This window comes from Rhipicephalus microplus, chromosome 9 (genome assembly GCF_043290135.1).
Source record: "Rhipicephalus microplus isolate Deutch F79 chromosome 9, USDA_Rmic, whole genome shotgun sequence".
Lineage (NCBI taxonomy): Eukaryota > Metazoa > Arthropoda > Arachnida > Ixodida > Ixodidae > Rhipicephalus > Rhipicephalus microplus.
Window position 1 is genome coordinate 98,611,297 of NC_134708.1, and position 21,859 is coordinate 98,633,155.

The following is a 21,859-nucleotide window of genomic DNA, read 5'->3' on the forward strand; positions in this document are numbered from 1 at the left end:
GGAACAGAACACAACAGAACGTATAAAGAATGACAAACGAATAGAAAGAAAATAGTGACAGAGATATTCACAAGGGAATACAACAAATGAGATTATTACAACGAGGAAGGATGTGTTGAATACAGAATGAAAGAGGAAACTATAGAAAGCTAAAGAGAGAGAAATAAATAAAAAAAGAAATGAATGAGCATGGGCAGCTACAACGAAAACAGAAAAAAAGAGAGATGGTTGAGACGCAAGATGAAGAAAAATAAAGAAGGCCACCCAGCTCTATAGAGAAATACAGAGAAATACAAAAATGGGTCGCCCAGCGAACGGTGACGTGTCCATGCGTCACTGACCCAAGTATTACGCGACTTAGTGGAAATTTCTTCCTTTTTTTCTTGCTTTTTTTCGAAGGTTGAAATAAAGACACATAGCTTTATTTAGCTGCCATCATTTAAAACATATTTTTAAAACTTTTTTTTGCTAATGGAGTTTCTATGTGCCGACAACGCGTGTGGGTCGACGCAAAATGTCGCCTTCGTCAGAAGATTGATGCTCGGGCGTTTGAAGAAAAACTCTGGTCCCTCAGGCGTCCAGGACGTCAGTCAAGCTGAGGTAGGAACAGATGAGTGCCTGCATGTTTCTGCCGATATTGTCGAACGTCATAGTCCGCATTTTTGCCTTGCTGTTGCGGTTGCACACAATATTGGCTTTAACGACACCCGTGAACAGGAAGTAGTTTAACGAGAGCCTCTGTCGCGCCTCGGCTAACTTACTGGTGGCCTCGGCGCGGGAATTGTGGACCAGCAGGGCCAACAACACCGACTGACAGTGCCGCAGTGTGTCGAAAGCCAAAGCGTCGGCCTTGTCCATGGAGCCGTCGACGAACCGAACGGCTTGGTTTACCAGCATCTGCGTTTTGAGGGATGACACGTTGAAACAATTAGCCAAAAATGACTGAAACAATATGTTTTACGCCAATGCTGCTTCGTAGAATTGAAATTAATTCCCCTTGGCTGAAACATTTAACAAAGAAAGAGTCACGAAAAGTGGCTGATTGTAGCAGATGGTCGGAATGATGGACCTTTTGGTTCCTGTGCTAGCAATGCTTCACCTGCATGCTTTCGCACGTGGCTGTTTTCATGCACATTTCCTGAACACTTCACACAATAGAAAAATTACCAAACACAGACACATGCTCAGCAAATATTACACCATAACAAGTCCGATGAAGCAATATCGACTGATTGTTTTATGCAAGCGTCAAAGAGGCACAATATTCAGCTGTATGGTTAAAAACAGTACATATATAAAACCGAGGGAATAGACATTTTGTGTAACCATATTGCCACAGGAATAACATGAAAGTAAATAATAGTCCGGATTTATGTATAGATCAGCAATAATCAAGCCGAACGCCTTTGGTCTCTACTACTAGCCGCTAAAGTTTTCGCCACGCACAAACAGCAAAACTGACTCGCACAACAGAGAAAGAATCACCACATGCACCTGTAATTACTCTCAACGAGTCTCAAAAAGCCTAGGCTCGATGCTATCGAAGTTGTAAAGGGGAGGGGACGTGTTCAGCGTGAATACTATGGCTTCAACTGTTTACGTGGACGGAGTCTGGTTGTGCTGCACGACGAGAAGATCGTGTGCTGGTCTCGGGAATAACTCGGTAGTTCAGGTCGCTGAGGCACTCGAGAGCTCTGCAAGGTCGGAAGTAGGGACGTAAGAGTTGGGCGGAATCGCCACGTTGGCAGATGGAAGTCCATATACATATTGCTTCTTCAGGACTCATGCGCCATTTCTCTACGACGAAGATTGCATCGGTGAGCGTCGTATTGTCGCTGAGAGCAGATGCAAAACCGCGCTAGATGACGAGCTTCTTTCAGCGCGCTGAGCATACTCAGCCGCATTTTCTGTGGTGGTCACAAATGCGTCAGGCTGAAGTATGACGTCTAACGTCGTGGTGACCTCGCGGCAGGGAATCAGACGAAAAGGTGTGAATCCTGTGGTCTCCTGAAAGGCGGAATTATATGCGAAGGTCAAAATGGGCAGAATGATGTCCTAATTTTTGTGATCCACGTCATCATACAGGGAGAGCATGCCAGCAATGGTTTTGATGAGTCGTTTTGTGAGGCCGTCAGCTTGCGGATTGGCTGCAGTCGTCCGGCGGTGAACGGCGCCGCTAAGTTCCAGCACTTCTTCCAGCCGTCGGGCGGTGAAGGCCGTGCCTCTGTCGGTAATAAAAACTGCTGGTGCACCGTGAAGTGATACAGCATGAGTGATGTCGGCGACATCACTAGCGGTGGCTTTTGGATGGGGTCGCGTTTCGCAGTAACGTGTTAAACATTCCGCCACAACTACTATCAAGTGGTTACCAATCGAAGATTTGGGTAATAGACCATGCCAACTTGCTGAAAAGGCCCTCGTGGGGGTTAATTGGGTCGTAAAAAGACAGCAGTTTTCATTGGCGGAGCAGGCTTTAACACAAAGCTTGACAGTGCGGGAGAGAGCAGGCCAGTAGTATTTGTGGTGTACACACACCAGAAGCGTTAGCACCAGAAGTTCAGAAGATGGTTCATCATGACACGCATCGAATATCCTCGCTCGCATGGTAATCTGTACACGAAAAGATAGGTTTGAGCGCTATAGGGTCAAAGATGTGCTTATAAAACGTTGTTGCGGATAAATAACGTTGAAATTGTGCACCTGAACCTCTGCGGCGAATGCGTAAGCTGTCCCTTAAAGGGCCACTCACCAGGCCCCATAACAAACTTTCGTTAGACCATGGAAGTTGTTGTGTGTCCGACGAGAAACATTTTGCTACAAGAATTAAGTTTTTTTCGATCAGTTCATTACGAGCTGAGAAAACAGTTTTGTTTTTGAAGCGGCACAAAACGAAGATGAGAGGAGGCATGCTCGAAACCCTTGCCGCTTGTAGCCTTCGCAAGCCAAATCTTTTCCTTACACTCTCCGGCATCCAATGAAGAGGTCACGTGCGCGTGACGTGCCTGTACAAGTCCAACCCCCGAGCATGCGAGCGATGTGTTTTTTCAAGATTTTGTTGACCATCGTTATTTTGTTGTATACTGCCTGTTTCTGCGGGGTGGTTTGGAAACGCTGACTTAGACGCGGTAGAAGAATAGATGAGCACAATCAGTACGCGACCGCGGGAACACGAACGCATGCGAAACGCCGACACATTACCCCCGCATGTCGTTGCAATTCACTGAAAAAATTAAAAAAAGACGCGCACATTCCCTTATTGCATCTTATAATTTATCTAGAGTTATTAATCTTTTCAAGCAACAAATTACGTAAACTACGCATGTCGTGTTAAATAATTTTTGCTATGACACGTGCCACTGTTGGCTACGTTAGAGCACAGCCGTCAACGTAGAGGACCAACGTCACTTGACTGCTGTGTACGTACATCCATTTATACGGGCACGTTATGCCCTCACTCTCTGGGCGCAAGCCCGCGAAAGGAAGAAGGAGCAGCGTTCATCTTGAAATTTGACCCATTTCCGCTGTACGCAGCGTTGCAAATTTTGGTAGACGTGATCGTGAACGCCCTATCTACGCGTTGTGCTTGTCAGCTCAAAATTATCAAACCTGGTGAAGATAAAAGACACTGAAGCTCAATGGCACCAACTATCCCGTAAACACCTACATATCCACTCCTGTTTGAAATGCTTCGCGTTATGCGCAAATAAAGTTTTCTCTCTCTCTCTCTCTCTCTCTCTCTCTGGTGAGTGGCCCTTCAAGAAAGTCGATCAGTGAACGAAGCTCCAAGTCGTCACGCGGTCGCTGAGTCAAGTGAGACGCTGTGACGGCGCAGAGGAAGCTGTCGTCGTCCGTTGGATCAGTTGCATAGTCTTTTCGACTGGGGCACGTGACAGACAGTCAGCATCCATGTGCTGGCGCCACACCATGTTGACAACCACAACGTCAAACTCTTGAGGGCACAGACTCCATCGGGCAAGGTAGCCTGAGGGATTTTTGAGGCCTGCAAGCCAACACTGAGTGCTGGTCGGTAATTACCTTGAAAGGCCATCCGTACAAGCAGGGTCAAAGCTTAGTTATGGCCGACTTGACATCTACGTACCAAATATTTTCAGTAGAGTAGTCGAATTCAGCCAGTGACAAGGTGCGGCTAGCGTAGGCGATCACCCACTTGATGCCTTTCTGCCACATCATAAGGACGGCCCCGAAGCCCACATTGCTTGCAGCGGTGTGGACTTCAGTGTCGGCATCTTCGCCGAAGTGACCCAGGTGTTTCTCAGTGGGTGTAAGTTCGAGTACGTGTTTGTATGAGGACAGCGCCAGTACCCGACCTGTATGCATGTGTAGTTTGTACATAACTGGTTAAGTTGGTGCCATGGTGCACTGTCCTTGCGTTTTTCGCGCTGCGAGTTTAGAAGCTTGACTGGTTGGTCAGTCGTTTTTGTAACAGATAATACATTGCTTTATAAGTGTTTCCGTCACTCGATATATTGCAGAATGTGCAAGGCGGTCATGATAGTCGTTTCCTAAGGCACGTTGCTGGGCTAGTTGGTTGGGGTTCATCATTCATATGGTTATAGCGCACCATGACTAGGACACAAAAAAGCTGCGCGTGTCTGTATGTCCGCGCCGTGGTGTGCCTTATGAATAGTCGTTGCTGCAACAACCACATAAGAGGGAACCGAATTGTGTCGTGCTGCGATGTGTCAGCCGGTGATTCTGATAACACAGTATGCGGCACCATCCCAGGCATATAAACTTAGCAAGCCGCTTAAGAGTCAGTCATGATGATGCAATGCTGCGCACAATGATGCAATTCTGCGCACGATGAAATTATACGCACAATTTCACTGTACCAGCACAGCGCTGATTCCATGACTACTAGCATCAGTGTGAAAATTTGATTGATGATTGATTTGATTTGTGGGGTTTAACGTCACAAAACCAACATATGATTATGAGAGACGCCGTAGTGGAGGGCTCCGGAAATTTGGACCACCTGGGGTTCTTTAACGTGCACCCAAATCTGAGTACACGGGCCTACAACATTGCCGCCTCCATCGGAAATGCAGCCGAAATGTAGGGTTGGCGAGAAATAGGGTAATAATACAGAAGCCCCAGCACGTTCAAGTAGTAACACGTGTCAGCTTGAAGCGCGACGGCTGCCCCAACTTCTTGTTTCACTATGCAGTGCAGAGAAGCACACTTGTGAAATAAGAGAAGGGTCCATTGTGGAAATGGGTGAAATTGGTTTCAAACTTCAGGACAGTTATTTTCAGCGAGGGTCCCGTAAACTTTCGAAGTAGGCAAAAAAAAATTTCATTGACGTGGCCCCCCAATTCGGTCTGGTGCGTGCGAAACGTAGATCGCGGTCATACAGCGTCATCACTACAGGTGCGCTTACTTGCGCTAGTGATTGACATCAATAACGGTTCAATATAATAAAATTTGACTGACAAAATAACGCCAGGGAATGCACAGTGGCTCTTTTAATAAGTAATTGTAATATAAATGTAAAGAAAAAATGTGGAAGACAAGATAACTTGCGATCAGCAGGATCCGAATCTGCGACTTTCGATTAACGCTTTGTATGCTCTATCGCTAAGATACGGTGGCGGTTATCTCCCCGCCGAGCTGATAGGTTATATATGTGCATGTAAATGTGCAAGCATCAGTCAGTGCCACCTGTTGTCCTGGGGGCAAGTGTGGAGCACTCTTTGTGCCTCTTACTCCTCTTAGCCATTAGATACTCTATGAAGAGATACGTTAGTCTGTTCAAATGGCTGGGAGGGTGCCAAAGAAACGCTACAGTTCCTCATGTTGATTGATATGTGAAGTTTAACGTCCCAAAAGCCCCATATGTTTAAGGGAGACGCCGTAGTGGAGGGCTCCGAAAATTTCAGCCACCTGGGGTTCTCGAACGTGCACGTAAATCTGAGCACACGGGCTTACAGCGTTTTAGCCTCCTCCATCAAAAATGCAGCAGCCACTGCCGGGATTCAATCCCGCAACCTGCGGGTCAGCAGCCGAGTACTTTAGTCACTACACCCTCGCGGTGGGGCGCAGATATTCGTGTTTAGAGACTTGGATGGAGCGTAAACACCCAGTCTGTGTCATGTATTTTTTTGCTAACCAAATCCGTGCTCCACTATGCAAGACTTCCAATCAACCACACCTCGCTCGTGTGAGTTTGCATACCCGTTTTTTTATCATTATAAGTAAGAACTAGTTCAGCTCTTTCACCGTGCACATCAGTGTTGCCAGTGTGTACACTTCTCCGGTCGCCGCTCAAGGTCACCGCACCGGTCGTCTTTCCGGCGATTCCAACAATGCTCACTAGATGGTGCGCTGCCACGCAAGGCGTCGGTTTTCGATTGCCCGCGCGCTATCCTCCTCACGACTACGTCCACTTAGTTCGCGTCACTTCGTAGGCATGGTCGCAAGTGACAAGTTCCTACAATGATTGTTACAAAAGGGTGCCGATATCCCCCCAAGACCGATCACCTGGCGTATCTTAAACCCGTCGAAGAATGCCCGATAGCTCCACGTCTGCAATTTATGAGCGTTAGGCATTGGACTCACGACAGCAGCCAGTACGGCGCAAAGGGACAGGTGGTTAACGTGCCGATCGACATGGTCAACAGAGTGCAGTACCAGCCGCGAAACATGCCAAAGTGTACAGGGATGTTCCATGCAAGAAAAGTTCCCCTTTTCAGGGAATTTTGCCTGCCATATTGAGCCAAAGAAAAAAAGGAAAAGGGGTTAAATACTTCTGTGACGACCGATCATTAGCAGTCATAGTGCGCTTTCATCTGCGGTAATCTGTTCTGGCGCATGCACCACGCAAGCAGAGCCCTTGAGATTTGTTTGATATTTACGCAGTGCGGCTTCAAGTTCACTGTTAGTGTCAGACTTGAAGCCCACAAGGTGCAGTGTGCTAACAGTATATGAATTAATAATGTCATGCTTTTGTTGTGCGGCAGTGGAGAGGCTAGTAATGATTTCAGTTGTCGGCATTCTGTCAGAAACGTGCAATTATAAAATGCGTGTGCGTGAATGGGTGTGGAAGTTAGTACTGTTGTGCAGAGAAATATGCTGGAAACTTTGTCAACATTTGTAGAGAACATTTTCCGAAATAGAGAATTTTCATGCCTCTGAGTACATACTTCGCCTCAGTACGGAACATCACTGGCCCCACAACGCCGCCTTTGACGTAAACTTTAAGCGCCAGCTCGTTAACAAGCCTTCCTACAAAAATAGACTCACCAAGAAACGTCGCGTGCACCTTCGAGCATGCTCCTCTAAGATGATTCACTGTGGGAATATGGCGGCGATTTTTTTAACATTAACACGTAAGAACTTGTACAGCTCGACTACCAATACAGGTACTTCGAATAAAATTCTCACCGTGTTGCGGGAAAGAGCTTTTTTCATTACGGGGTCATTGGAGGGCTTGGAAGACTTCAGGCTCACAGTTAGGGCCATGAGAAAACGGTTCCGACCGACAACCTCCTTGAGTGTGCGGCAAACGTAGCGAACCTGCAGAGTATGGTCGACTTCGGGCTCCTCCTCTTGAATGCAAATGGCGAGGAAGACTATGGAACGATTGTTCGCCACCAGTCGCCCCAGCGCCGTGGCGGTTCTCCTCCGGAAGGTGATGGAGCCGATGTTGAGGAAGGTTATGGTGCGATTACGTTCGAGGGCGCCAAACAGCTTGACAACGTCTTCATCGCACAAGCTGACGCACATGTACAAATGGCTGCGAGAGAAAGAAAAAAGCTCTTTAAGAGGTGTGCGTGGCATGCAGAGGCTTTTTCTGGAGTAAAGCTGAGGCATGGTGGTACCAGGCGTGATAATTACTCGTGATCAAAGTGAATGACTAGCGCTAGGCATTCATGCCACATACTGTGAATGAATGTGAGAGGCTCCAGGTGGACAGCTTAAGGCGTGTTGATGTTGGATGATAATTAAACGGGAATTTAGTGCTCATTATGTAGTTCCACAATATCTTAAAACCCTCCCCCATTGCACAACTACATTATTCACAGCGTAAGATAAAAAAGAAAGCATCGCCCTCAAAACTACATTTTGTGCGGCCTTCGCCTACCTAAGAATGACGCAGTGGTTGGTTTTTATTTTCAGCCCAAATAGCTCCTTTCGCCTAATGCAAAGACCATAAGAGCGATGTAAACTACCTTTTGGTTGTTCCTAAGTAAGCACTTAGCTTACTATTAATGCGAGAATATACAGCAAAACTGCTTTATTTGAAGAAAAAAACCTAAACTGCCTTATTCGAAGAAATAAAAGACATTCTCATAAGCTAGCGTAATTCAATAAAGTGTTTAGACAAATTCTTTCCCCACGTGTAAAGAAAACTTAGTGAACGCTTCAGCTTTGCCTTGTAGAGTAGAACGCGACAGCATGATCAGATCCCGTGCGAATCACCTTCTATATTGCTAGCCTGGCTTCTGTTCACGGGGCATGCTTCAGCCGCGCCGCAAGGAAACGCATACTGGCCATTTAAAACCATCCCAGAGTGCGTACTGCGAGTGCAGTTGCGCCGTGCTCACTGCGCCTTAATCCTTTCCGTCGCGAATCAGCGAAAAGCCCACTATGCGCCCGTAAAGGCGAACTCACGCAGCTGCTCATTCTGGTAGTGTTTCTACTGCTTATGGACAGGTGGCGTGAGCGGGGAAGGAGGTGTAGACACGGCTCCGTGTTGGCACCGTGAAATTACCACTCTTTCAAGCGGAAAGGACAACAGCCAGCTGATAAAGTGCTGTGTGTGGTTGCGGACGTGCTCAGGATCCTGTGGCTACCATTCTGAAGATTGTAAGTGGATTTTAGAGGATTTTATGGCGCCTTTGGTGTTCGACAAGCTGTGCGTCTCGCCAACTCCACCGTTTGGCCTAGCGCCGAGGCGGTCGGATAGGTGTTCGAGGCTCCAGGCGTCGGCTCGTAGAGCGTCTGCGGAAGCACTATGACGATGGAAGTGACTGTTAATGGTAGAGATGCCGATCCAGAAGAATTGGAAAGCTCGGACTGGGTGACGAAAGTGTCAAAACTTGTGGCGGAGCTCCAGAAAAGTCAACAACGAGAACGCGATGGCGCCACTAGGGCGGCGTCTACCAGCAGTGGATACGAAAAAGAAGGCAGGACGGTGCCGGCCGGCTTCAATGGCGACAAGCATGATGTAAGCGAGAGATCCTCATATAAAGCGGCGGGAAAAAAGCTTGCGGAGCAGTCAGTAGCGTCGCATCTACCGCGTCTTCCAAACGCGGATCACAAAGTTATTATCAGGCCTAAAGAAGGACTGACGCTCACCAGACGCTCGGCACCTGTGATTGGTGGAGCAGTAAGGATGGCAGCAGGCATTCCATGACAGAAAGGTCGGGAAGAAGACAGGATCATTGTCACCGACAAGCAAGGAACATAGATATACAGCACGCCCAGGGAGGATGAGGCCAAGAAAATGTTGGACCTGAAAGTCATAAAGCTCGACGGCAAGGAGTACGAGGTGAAGACATATAGGGCTGCGCCTGAAAGCTGTGGCAAAGGAGTGGTACGTGGACTTGATATCAGACTCTCTGAGAGGGAATTGGAACTGGCTTTCTCACACGAAGAGAATCGCCCTATTCTTGGTGTGCGAAGGATGGGAAACTCCACTTCGGTAATCATCACCTTTGTTGACGACTACGTGCCGAGATGGATGATCTGCTTTGGGACGCCGATGAAATGTTTTCTCTACAAGAAGAGATATGAAGTGTGTTACAGGTGTGGTGAGCTGGGACATCGATCCGACGTATGTGAGAGCCCGCACAAAAAATGCAGAGGTTGTGGGGTGGCCTCCCCACCCAAGGACCATGAATGTACACCGAGGTGCCGTCTGTGTAACAAGGAGCACGTGACCGAAAACATAAGGTGCAAAGAACTTTTTGGACACCTTATATAGTGAAGAAGCGACAGTGGGAAATGAAGTTTGAAGAAGCGCGGGAGCAAGAAGAACGACGCAAGGCCGAAGAGGACACGCAGTGGCACAGCAGGACAGACGGGGTTCAAGATCGTTCGAGGCGCAAATCCAAGCATCGCAGTAGATTGAAAGGGCGCTCGGAATCCTTCCCCCGATTGCCACTGCTGGAGAAGTCGGGAGTTTATCACAAGGCACCCCATGATATTGGTAATTGTGCCCCGGAGAAGTCAAAATCCACAGGACCACAGGTTGGTTGGGTAACTAAGGTCTCCCAGGATGCAAAAACAGAGATGATAAATGCTCTTAAAGAGCAAAACAGGATATTACAGGAGCAAAATGCGGAATTACGCAAACTGCTTGATGAGATTAAAGCTCATCTAACCAGTAAACCAGGGCAGGCGCTGGAAACACCTCAGGTAGCAAACCAACCGCGTTTAAAGAAGAAGAGGGCTAAAGAAACCGAAATTGAAGAAAATCACGGAGCGAGAAATGAAGCGTTTGAGGTGGAAAGTAAGTCATTACAAGGTATGCTCCAAGCTGTACTAGACCAGATGAAACAAGTAGGCAACGCTATTGAGCAAATTAAGGCTGAATTTGCTAGCAGGAACCGACAGATAGAATGGCTATGCCAAGCGCCCAAGCTAAACCATGATGGCTCTGCACCCTTGCAGTAATAGGATTTGGCAGTGGAACTGTAGGTTTTCTCGCGCTAACGTGCGGTTTTACAACCTTTTCTTACCAACGCTGATCGACCGGAGGTTATTGCGATCCAGGAGTGTGGGAAAAATGCAAAATTAGGAGGTTACAAATATTTTGCCGGGTAGGGTAATGATACCCAAGTTACGACCTTTGTAAAGAGAAACGTTACGACATTGCAGCACGAGACGGGGAACTCGCAGATCGATCATGTTTTAGTCGAACTCGTGCCTCGCAAGCGCAAAGACAAGAGTCTTTATTCTGAATGTGTATAGTTCCCCCCGGCAGCGCAAAATCAACTTTGGTGATCTTTTCACGAAAACAAAGGTTATTTCAGCAAACGGTCCACTATTGATTTTGGGCGACTTTAATGCGCCTCATACGGCATGGGGTTATAAATTCACCCAGGTTAAGGGCAGAAATTTGTGGAACGAAATTCAACAACATGAGCTGATACTTATAACGGACCCAATGCAGCCAACGAGGAAAGGAAATAGCGTATCTCAAGACACAACGCCAGATATTACCCTGGTCAGCAGTGCCACCGCCGCCACGTGGTGCAATACCAAGGAAGACCTATAGGTAGTGATGATAGAATTTTAGAGATTATTGTTGCCAATGGCCCGCTGGTGATCAATAAGAGAAAAGTTAAAACTATAGATTGGGTGACCTTTAGAAATATCAGGTCGGAACAGGATCCATAAATGATATTAACGATTGGAGTAAAGGGGTGATCCAGTCGGTTCAGGACGCTACCGAAGAGATTGACGCTGGCGATGAGGAAGTTGTTGATAGACATCTTGTAAGCATGTGGAAGAAAAACTTAAAGCGAAAAATCAGACAGGTATCTCCGAAAGGAAGTTGCTGCACTGAATATAGAGATCGAAGATTATGCATTGGAACTTTCCAAGCAAAAGTGAGGTAGTATCGGTGATCAGATGGATAGAGAGATTGGCAGTGATAAAACATGGCAGCTACTACGGCATCTATTAGACCCAGAGAAAACCAAGTCGAAGGCCCGACAGCAACTTCAAAAGCTTGTGTATAAATATGAAGGTCAGACGACGGAATTATTAACGGAGGTTAGGGATCAATACCTCAGCTGCGCAGAATCTCAAAAGCTCCCCGACTACGCTGGTTCAGAAAATCCGGACCTAGACATCCCCATCAAGGTTGGAGATGTCAGGGCTGAAATTAACCGACTTAAAACAAAAATGGCTGCCGGTCTGTACAAAACAACAGATTGCTCAGGAATTTCGACGACCGCTCCATTCGTCAACTTGCAGCTTATATGCAAGAATGCTGGGACAAGGGAGAAATACCGCAAGCTTGGAAAACGGCCAATGTGGTCTTCATTCCTTAGCCAGGGAAAAAAGCTCAGTCTTGAGCATCTCAGACCCATTTCCATCACATCTTGTGTAGGAAAATTGATGGAGCACGTCATCCAAACAAAACTGACTAGGTTAATGGAAGATGAAAACCTGTACCTTGATACTATGATAGGCTTCAGATTCCACCTATTGACGTGCGATATTATGCTACAGCTAAAGGAGGAGATAATAGACAAAAAGATTGTTGACACCAAAGTAATTGTGGGTCTGGACGTCTCCAAGGCGTTTGACAATGTCAAACACGAAGCCTTAAGAACCTAAGTGCGCTAAACGTAGACGTCAAGACACAACTACGTGAGGGGCGTTCTCTCAAATCGTACAGCCACTATCAGCATGGGAGGGCGGTTGCCCGAAAACATTAAATTGGTGAATAAAGGGACGCCACAAAAGTTTGTACTCTCTCCGACTCTCTTTAATATAGCGATGATTGGACTTCTTGAGAAGTTGGAAGGAATCGAAAATCTGCATCACACAATATACGCAGACGATGCGACGCTGTGGATAAACAGGGGTAGTGACGGACATATTGAAAGTACACTTCAGGCGGCTATAGATACTATCGAACAATATCTCGAACTACTAGGGTTAACTACTACTAGGGAACTACTAGGAGGGAACTACTAGGAGGCTTCTATATAAATTCATTAGACATTTCGTGTCACTACCCCATGTAGTGCATGACAACACTTTCAAAATGTTCATCGTTTTAAGCACCTGTTCTTTAAATACTTGATGTGTGGGATGAAGGTTTGTTTAGTGTCTAATATGAGACCAAGAAACTTGTGCTCGGTCTTCACTGACAGAGGTTGACCATGCAGGTCAATGTGGGGGTCAGGATGGAGGCCCCTCTTTTGGCTGAACAAGGCACAAGTGCTCTTTTGCGCGTTGAGTATAAAACCATTCTCATTTGCCCATTGAGATACCTTGTTCAACCCTAGTTGAACTTGACGTTGGCACATTGAGATGTTGCACGATTTGTAACCAATCTGTACGTCATCGACATTTGTAACCAATGTGTACATCATCGACATATATGCAGTAAAAATATTTCGTGGGAGAGACAGGTGCAGGGAATTCATTTTACCCATGAAAAGTGTGCAGCTCAATACACCTCCTTGTGGCACTCCTGTTTCTTGGACAAATACTCGAGATAAGACAGTGCCAACTCGGACACGGAATGTACGGTTCAACAGGTAGCTTTCGATAATTGTCAGCATTCTACCCCGCACACCTAAATGTGACAGGTCTCGCAATATGCTGAAGCGCCATGTAGTGTCAAATGCTTTTTTCATATCGAGGAACACAGAAAGAAAAAATTGCTTATGAACAAAAGTGTCGCGAATTTGTGCCTCGATACGGACAAGGTGGCTAGTGGTGGGCCGAGCCTCTCGAAACCCACACTGCTATGGGTGAAGTAGGCCATTAATTTCAAGGAAGTGCATCAGGCGCCTGTCAATCATTTGTTCAAAGACTTTGCAAAGACAGCTGGTTAATGCTTCTAATTGTGATTAATCCTGTCGATTGTGATTAATGCCTTGCCTTGTTTTAGACCTGTTTTTGGCCTGTGTCAACTGGTGACCCAACCTACAAGAATAACCAGTACCACTTCAAGTACCCTTGACCTTATCTTGACCAACTCGCCTGATCTAGCCTCTGAAATCACTTATATGCCTGATATGAGTGATCATACTATGCTTGCTTTTCACCTTAAAATTCCACCCCCAAAACGAACCAAAGTGAAAAAACTCATAGTCGATTACATTAATGCACATTTCGATGCCATTAATGACGAACTATCGAACTTCGTTGCTTCCTTTTTTATCCAGTTCAGTGATCGCTCTGTCCAATCAAACTGGGATATTTTTGCTGCAAAATTAGACGAACTTACTAAGAAATACATTCCTAACCGAACCATCATTTCTAATCACCAGACACCATGGTACAACACCTACATCAAACGCCTATCTAACCGTAAAAATGACTTTACAGCTCAGCAAAACTAGCGCCTTCTGAAGACCGTTGGGCGATTTACAAAGCAGCGCACACCGCTTACCTTACCGCCTTAAAATCCTCTAAATTACATCTCCTTTCTCGAACTCTCCCAGATATGCTTGCAAATAATGTACGTAAATTTTGGCGCCTAATTACCCTTTACCAAATAACACCATAGTTCTAGTAGATGATTTTGACAATCCAGTTCCTACTAACATGTGCGCCGACCTACTTAATGACACTTTTAAAAACAACTTTTCTCGAGTTCTTAACATCATCCAACCCCACGTGCAAAACTTCAATTATATTGCCATGCCACTAATTTCCATTGATCATTCCGGTATCGATAAACTCATAGATAACTTGCCCATTCACTCATCCCCTGGCATGACAATATTGGTACCAAATTTCTGAAAAGCACCGTTACTTACAGTTCAGTGATACTAACAAAAATCTTTCAACAGTCCTTAGATACATCAACCATTCCTACACAATAGAAAATCGGGAGGGTGGTCCCAATCTTCAAGTCAGGCAATAAACACTCTCCGAAAAATTATCGCCCTATTTCGTTAACAAGCACTTCCTGTAGATTATTAGAACATGTCATTTTGACCAACCTCATTAACTTCCTTGAATCGAATTCTTTTTTTTTACACCAGCACAACATGGTTTTCGCAAACATTTTTCATGCTAAACACAGCTCATATATTTCACTCACAAACTGCATCACATTTTAGACCGTTCATCATGTGCTGATTGCATTTTTTTAGACTTCAATAAGGCTTTCGATAAAGTGTGTCACCAACTACTACTGTTCAAACTGAACCTTGAAACTGAAACTGAAGATTGACAATAGTTTACTCAAGTGGATTGAGTGTTTTCCGTTTACCCGTGTTCAATATGTGATTGCTAACAATCACAGTTCGTCATCTGCTGCGGTCCACTCAGGTGTACCGCAAAGGGCAGTTCTTGGTCCACTTTTGTTTCTAATTTATATTAATGACCTCACGTCATCACTTTCTTCTAACATTCATCTTTTTGCAGATGACTGCGTCATTTTTCGTGAAATAACTAGTAATAATGACAGTTTAAGCCTCCAATATGATCTTAACAAAGTAGCAGCTTAGTGCAGCACATGGCGAATGGACTTAAACATCGCTAAATGTAAGGTAATGCGCGTAACTAGATCTGCTAACACCCCACCAAAATACTACTTAAGCAACTTCCCGCTTGATCCAGTCTCCTCCTATAAATACTTGGGCATTCTTGTCACATCTAGCTTATTTATCTTGGGCACCCCACATCGCATTACTAATAATGCTAATCGAATGTTAGGCTACATACGTCATAACTTTTCAAAAGCACCTTCTGCACTAAAACTTCTGTTGTACAAAACATTAATACGTTCCAAACTTGAATATGCATTATCAGTGTGATATCCTTACCACGATAACCTGTTTACTTCACTTGAGCGCGTACAGAATAACTCCGCCCGTTTCATACTTTCTAACTACAATTGCTTCGCCACTATCAATCCAATGAAGTCCAGCCTAGGCCTTCCTCCCCTTGCATCCCATCGGAAAATATCTAGTTTGAGTACATTTCACAAATTATTCCATCATCCCACCCTACATAACCAATTAATCATCAATCCTCAGTACATATCCCCTCGCATCGACCATCGTCATAAGGTTGGAATCGCATCATGCAACTCCCAGTGTTTTTCTCGATCATTTATACCTCGTACATCAGTAGATTGGAACCTCCTTCCCGAAGACATCGTCACTAATACTAATAACAATATTTCCCGTCAAACCTTACTCAGTATTGTATGAGCTAAACGTCACTCAAAATTGTATTATGTTGACTGTCATTGCACAGCTACTATTGTATAATGAGGAGTTTTTCTTTACTTTTTTATTTTTATGTTTGTTGCATTGTTTATTCTCATGCTGTATTTTCTCTGCTGTACATTCTGCTGTATAGTATGTATTTTCTATGCTGTATATTGCCACGTTCCATTTCCCAAGTTTTTGTTATCCTCTCAAAACACCACACGATTCTCAGCGCAAACCGCGCCTGCAGTTTTCGAGAAGGTTACGGACTGTAGTAGATCATTTCGATAAGATCTCGCCCACTGTGCGAACGGTACAGATTGTTCTGGAACCTACGCCACCGCCAGCGATAACGCTAGAACATTCGACGGCAAGAGTATAAATGCCGACGCGCTTCGCCGCTTGTCAGTTGTTGATCGAAGGCCGACGCTCCGTTCGCCGCTATCAGTCCGAGACTGCCATCTGTGCGAGACTGCTGCCGTAATTGGACTTTCCGTTTACCGGGCAGAGGTTCGCCCAAATAAACAGTTAAATCCCAACACGAAGTCTCCTGTCTTCGGCCACGTCACGACCCCGTGACATCTGGTGGAGGTGCTGCTTCGTTCATGTACCGGACGCCCCCGTCAAGCCATGAACCCAGCCCATGTCGCGGAGAAGACACCGACGCCAACCAGGAGCAGCGAAGAAGCCACCGACAGCAAGGGCTACCACCGGAGTACGGGCTTCTACAAGACAATGCGCGGAATACCAAGGCCATGACCGCGACTGCAGCGACAATGACAACCGCAGCGTCCCAGCGCACGATGGTCATGCATCAACCCAGGGAACCACCAATTTTCCATGGGTCATCGTTCGATGACCCGGAGTCCTAGCTAGAAACATACGACCGTGTGGCCGCCCTCAACCACTGGGACCATGACGAAAAGCTGCGTCGTGTGTTCTTCTATTTGGAAGACACCGCAAGGACCTGGCTCGAAAATCGAGAGTCCACACTCCGAACGTGGGATGTTTTCTGCGGCGCATTCCTGCAAACGTTCGCGAGCGTCGCTCGCAAAGAGAGGGCCGCTGCTTTATTAGATACCCGGGTTCAGCTACCAAATGAAAATGTCGCCATTTTCACAGAAGAAATGACCCGACTATTCCGTCACGCTGACCCAGACATGCCTGAGGAGAAAAAAGTTCGTTTCCTCATGCGAGGGGTCAAACAGGAGCTCTTCGCGGGACTGATGAGAAACCCACCGAAAACCGTCCAAGAATTTGTAGCCGAAGCGACCACTATCGAAAAGACCCTGGACATGGGCACCAGACAGTACAATCGTCGCCTGACTGCAGACTGCGCTGCTGCTCAAGCCAGTAACTCCGGAGACCTACGTGAAACGATCCGAGCGATCGTGCGGGAAGAGCTGCGCAAGCTGTTGCCTTCGGCACAGCCTGAAGTGGATTCAATCGCCGACATTGTGCGAGAAGAAGTTCGGCAATCGCTACGAATTCCCCACGCACCGCGGCCCGAGGCGGAAGCTATGAGCTACGCTGCTGCACTGCGCCACAACGCTCTTCCTCGTCCACGCCAAAACGCCGCCCCATCGCACTTCCGTCGACAGACGCCACCACCGCCACCACCCCCACCGACGTCATACCGTTCGCCAGCGGCCCTGACCATCGCCCGTTCTGCTACCACTGCGGCGAGGCCGGACACACATACCACCGTTGCCAGTACCGACAGATGGGACTGCGTGGCTTCGCCGTCAATGCACCGCGTCCACAGCCAGGAGAACGACCACGTGACATCGCCGACTACCTGACAGGAACTCGGTGGACACCACGAAGCCCTTCGCGTTCGCCGTCGCCCAGCCGCCACACGTCACCGCACCACCAGCAGTACTCTGGCCCAACGCGGGGCCGGTCTCCTAGCCCGTATCCGGGAAACTAAGGGCAGCAAACGGTGGAGGTGCGGTTGCTGTGCGACGAACTACCGAAGATCCTCCGACGAAGACGACGCCGCGACGGAGCTTTCCGAACACAACGCCAAACAGGCAAAGCCCTGACGGCGAAAGTTCACTTACCGAAGGTGGCCTGACGACGCAACATGGAAGCAGCAGAACAAGCCGACGCAGCCGTGACCCGACGCCACGCCCTAACTGTAATGCGAGACGGCGAACTAGCAACCTCGACGTTCTCATCGACGGCCACAGTGTGACCGCTCTTGTCGATACTGGAGCCGACTATTTTGTCATCAGTGGGTCATTCGTTGCGAAGTTAAAGAAAGTTAGGACAGCTTGGAAAGGCCCTGAAATCCGCACAACCGGAGGTCATCTTGTAACGCCTGCAGGAATCTGCACAGCGAGAGTCACCATTAACGGCCGTATTTATCCTGCAGACTTTGTAGTCCTACAGCGTTGCTCGAGAGATGTCATCCTTGGCATGGACTTCTTATGCCTCCATGGTGCTGTCATCAACCTAAAAACAAAGTCGATAACGTTATTTACAGAAGAAGCACTACCGCCGCGCACGCCGTCAGGACACCATGCCTTGATTGTGCTGGAAGAAGAAGTCACCATTCCGCCTCGCTCAAGCGTTATTATTTCAGTCGGCGCTCCTAAATCACCTGACTTGGAAGGCGTCGTTGAAGGCAGTCAGCATCTGTTGGTCACCCGAAATATTTGCGTCGCAAGAGGAATTGCAGAGCTTCGGGGAGGCAAAGCAACGGTTATGCTCACGAATTTCAGCAATGAGTACAAACATGTGAACAAAGGAACAACGGTCGCATACATCGAAGAAATTGTCGAAGCCACCAGTGCTTTCGCACTCGCCGATTCTGCGGAACCCGCTCAGAGGAACCAAGGCCCTCCCATAGCTTTCGACGTCAATCCCAGACTTCCGAACGATATCAAGAACAGCTGAAGGCCCTGCTCCTGCAATACGAAGATAGCTTTTCGTCGTCATCGAAAATTCGGCAGACTTCAATCACGAAACATCGCATCATAACCGAAGAAAATGCCAGACCACTCCGTCAGAGTCCGTACAGGGTTTCGACGCGAGAAAGTCAGGCCATGAAGAGACAAGCTGATGAAATGCAGCGGGATGACATTATCCAGCCGTCCAAGAGTCCATGGGCATCCCCCGTGGTGTTAGTGAAGAAAAAGGATGGGACCCTACGTTTCTGCGTCGATTATCGCCGCCTGAACAAAATCACAAGAAAGGACGTGTATCCTCTCCCACGAATAGACGACGCACTTGATCGGCTCTATAACGCCAAGTAATTTTCGTCAATGGACCTCAAGACTGGCTATTGGCAAATCGAAGTCGACGAAAGAGACCGAGAGAAGACGGCGTTTATAACACCGGACGGCCTCTTCGAGTTTAAGGTGATGCCCTTCGGCCTTTGCTCAGCACCTGCAACTTTCCAACGCGTTATGGATACAGTACTGGCCGGATTGAAGTGGCAGACTTGCCTTGTGTACTTGGACGACGTCGTCGTGTTTTCCTCGAGTTTCGACGAGCATCTTCGGTGCCTTGAAGTTGTACTTCAAGCCATCAAGATTTCCGATTTTCAGACTCACACTGAAGCCACAAAAGTGCAGATTTGCGTATGAGGAGCTCTTGTTTCTGGGGCGCGTTATCAGCAAGTCTGGAGTTCGTCCCGATCCACGGAAAACATCCGCCATCGCCGACTTCCCGCCGCCCACTGACAAGAAAGCCATGCGCCGATTTCTGGGCCTGTGTGCCTATTATAGGCGGTTCGTGAAAAACTTCGCCCGCATCGCCGATCCTCTCACTAACCTTACCAAGGCCGACGTGGAGTTTAAGTGGGAAACGCCGCAGGAACACGGTTTCCAGGAGCTTAAACATCGCCTCCAGACGCCTCCGTTACTTGCCCATTTCGACGAATTCGCCGAGACAGAAAAACATACTGACGCAAGCAGCGTAGGTCTTGGCGCCGTTCTTGTGCAGAGGGCTGACGGACTTGAAAGGGTTATTAGTTACGCCAGCCGATCGCTATCCAAAGCAGAAGCAAATTATTCCACAACAGAAAAGGAGTTCCTCGCTATCATCTGGGCTACGTCGAAATTTCGCCCCTACCTTTACGACAGGCCCTTCAAAGTTGTGAGCGACCACCACGCATTGTGTTGGCTAGCCACCTTGAAGGACCCTTCAGGTCACCTCGCACGGTGGAGCCTGAGACTTCAACAATATGACATTACTGTCATTTACAAATCCGGCAAAAAACACTCCGACGCCGACTGTCTCTCTCGTGCGCCTGTCGACCAACCACTACCCGACGACCCGGATGACGACTATTTCTTAGGAACGATAACTACCGATGACTTCGCTGAACGACAGAGGGCCGACCCGGAACTTAAGACCCTAATAGAATACCTCGAAGGCAGGACCGCCGAAGTCCCGAAGGTATTCAAGCGCGCACTTGCGTCGTTCTTTCTACGAAACGGTCTTCTACAAAAGAAAAACTTTTCACCGCTTCGAGCTAAGTGCCTCCTTGTGGTGCCTTCAGCTCTGCGACCAGAACTCCTGCAGGCTCTGCACGACGATCCGACGGCAGTGCACCTCGGTCCGTCCGTCCGCCTGTCCGTCCGTCCGTCCGTCCGTCCGTCCGTCCGTCCGTCCGTCCGCCCGTCCGTCCGTCCGTCTGTCCGTCCGTCTGTCCGTCCTTCTGTCCGTTCGCCTGTCCGTCCGCCTGTCTGTCCGTCTGTCCGTCTGCCTGTCCGGCCGTCTGTCCGTCTGTCCGGCCGTCCGTCTGCCTGTCCGGCCGTCCGTCTGCCTGTCCGGCCGTCCGTCTGCCTGTCCGGCCGTCCGTCTGCCTGGCCGCCTGTCTGGCCGTCTGTCTGTCTGGCCATCCGTCTGTCTGTCCGTCTGTCTGGCCGTCTGTCCGTCTGTCCGTCTGTCTGTCCGTCTGTCTGGCCGTCTGTCCGTCTGTCCGTCTGTGTTACGATTCTACCCCAGGGCCACTGGTTAAGCACTTGCTGTACGCCCAGCCAGTAGCTGCATTCGTACTAGTAGCTGCATTCGTGCTTGTGAATATTGTCGATCAAAAAGTATATACGCATATCAGGTGCAACATCACTATCCAAGTACTAGGTGCTTATTCCTTTGCTATACCTAGATAAGTAACTTTAATGACGATAGTCTCCTATAGGGTGCTCTGAAAATGCTACGATATGCACAAAAAGACCCTCAGCCGACAACATGGCGCTGCCACATGGCAGGACGGAAATGGTACGAGAACAGCAGCACGGTCGGCTGCGGATTAGACTAGCCCCCGTATTCACAAATGCTCCTCGACTCGACTTTCACCCTTCATTTGACAGAGTTTAGCACTGCGCCGTTGCTCGGCTGAAAATGACGCTGCGCTACTCAAGAATCGCCGCAAATTAACGCTGATATGCAGTGACTTTTTCTGCCTCAAGATAACGCTCCCATCGGCTTTCTCAAGTGAAGGTGGAGCGTTGAGTGAAGGGGCGTTTTAGAATACGGGGGTAGGACTCAGGTAGCACCGCCGGCAGAAGACTCTCGTCTTTTGACGACATTCGCAGTGAAGGACGCAGATATGCGGCCAACTTTTTATTTGCATCGCTCTCAATTTTGTCCTCGTGGCAATCAAGCGATTTGTTCCTCACAGAAATCACAGGCTATTACAATACTTCTAAGCTGCACACTCACAGCAATGAAGTACATCAAGTTCACATCTAGCAAATAACTTAGAAGAGAACGTCATTAAAGTTACGATGACGGGAGTGAAATATATTTAACAGAGCCGCGGAACGATGGTTGATGAACTTTTTTTGTCGATACAAAGTGTCAAGTTTGTCAGTACAGAGGGTTTGCACACTCGCTGTTTGATTGTGGTGTGTGAACGAAATGGTGGTGCTGCTGGTTTTAGAGGTGCACCCGCACTCCTGATTTGCTTCCTGAAATGGCATGTCCAAATGCAGGCTGTACAAGTGTTCCCTTAGCACTTGTCT

The 21,859-nt window shown here is 47.7% G+C and overlaps 1 protein-coding gene across 4 annotated transcripts in view; it reads right to left on the reverse strand.

Annotated features, from left to right (window-relative positions):
* Positions 1-400: 400 nt before the first annotated feature.
* The window catches only part of LOC119164684 (uncharacterized), a 91,216-nt gene continuing 69,757 nt past the window's right edge, over positions 401-21,859 (reverse strand). For 3 of the 4 annotated variants that reach the window (XM_037416901.2, XM_075874149.1, XM_075874148.1), the window contains 2 exons: positions 7,405-7,756; positions 401-897 (listed from right to left, as the gene is read on the reverse strand). In XM_037416901.2, the coding sequence (XP_037272798.1) occupies positions 571-897; positions 7,405-7,756 (679 nt within the window). In that variant the 3' untranslated portion in view covers positions 401-570. The remainder of the gene's footprint in view (positions 898-7,404; positions 7,757-21,859) is intronic. The other variant, XM_075874150.1, reaches the window with a different exon arrangement.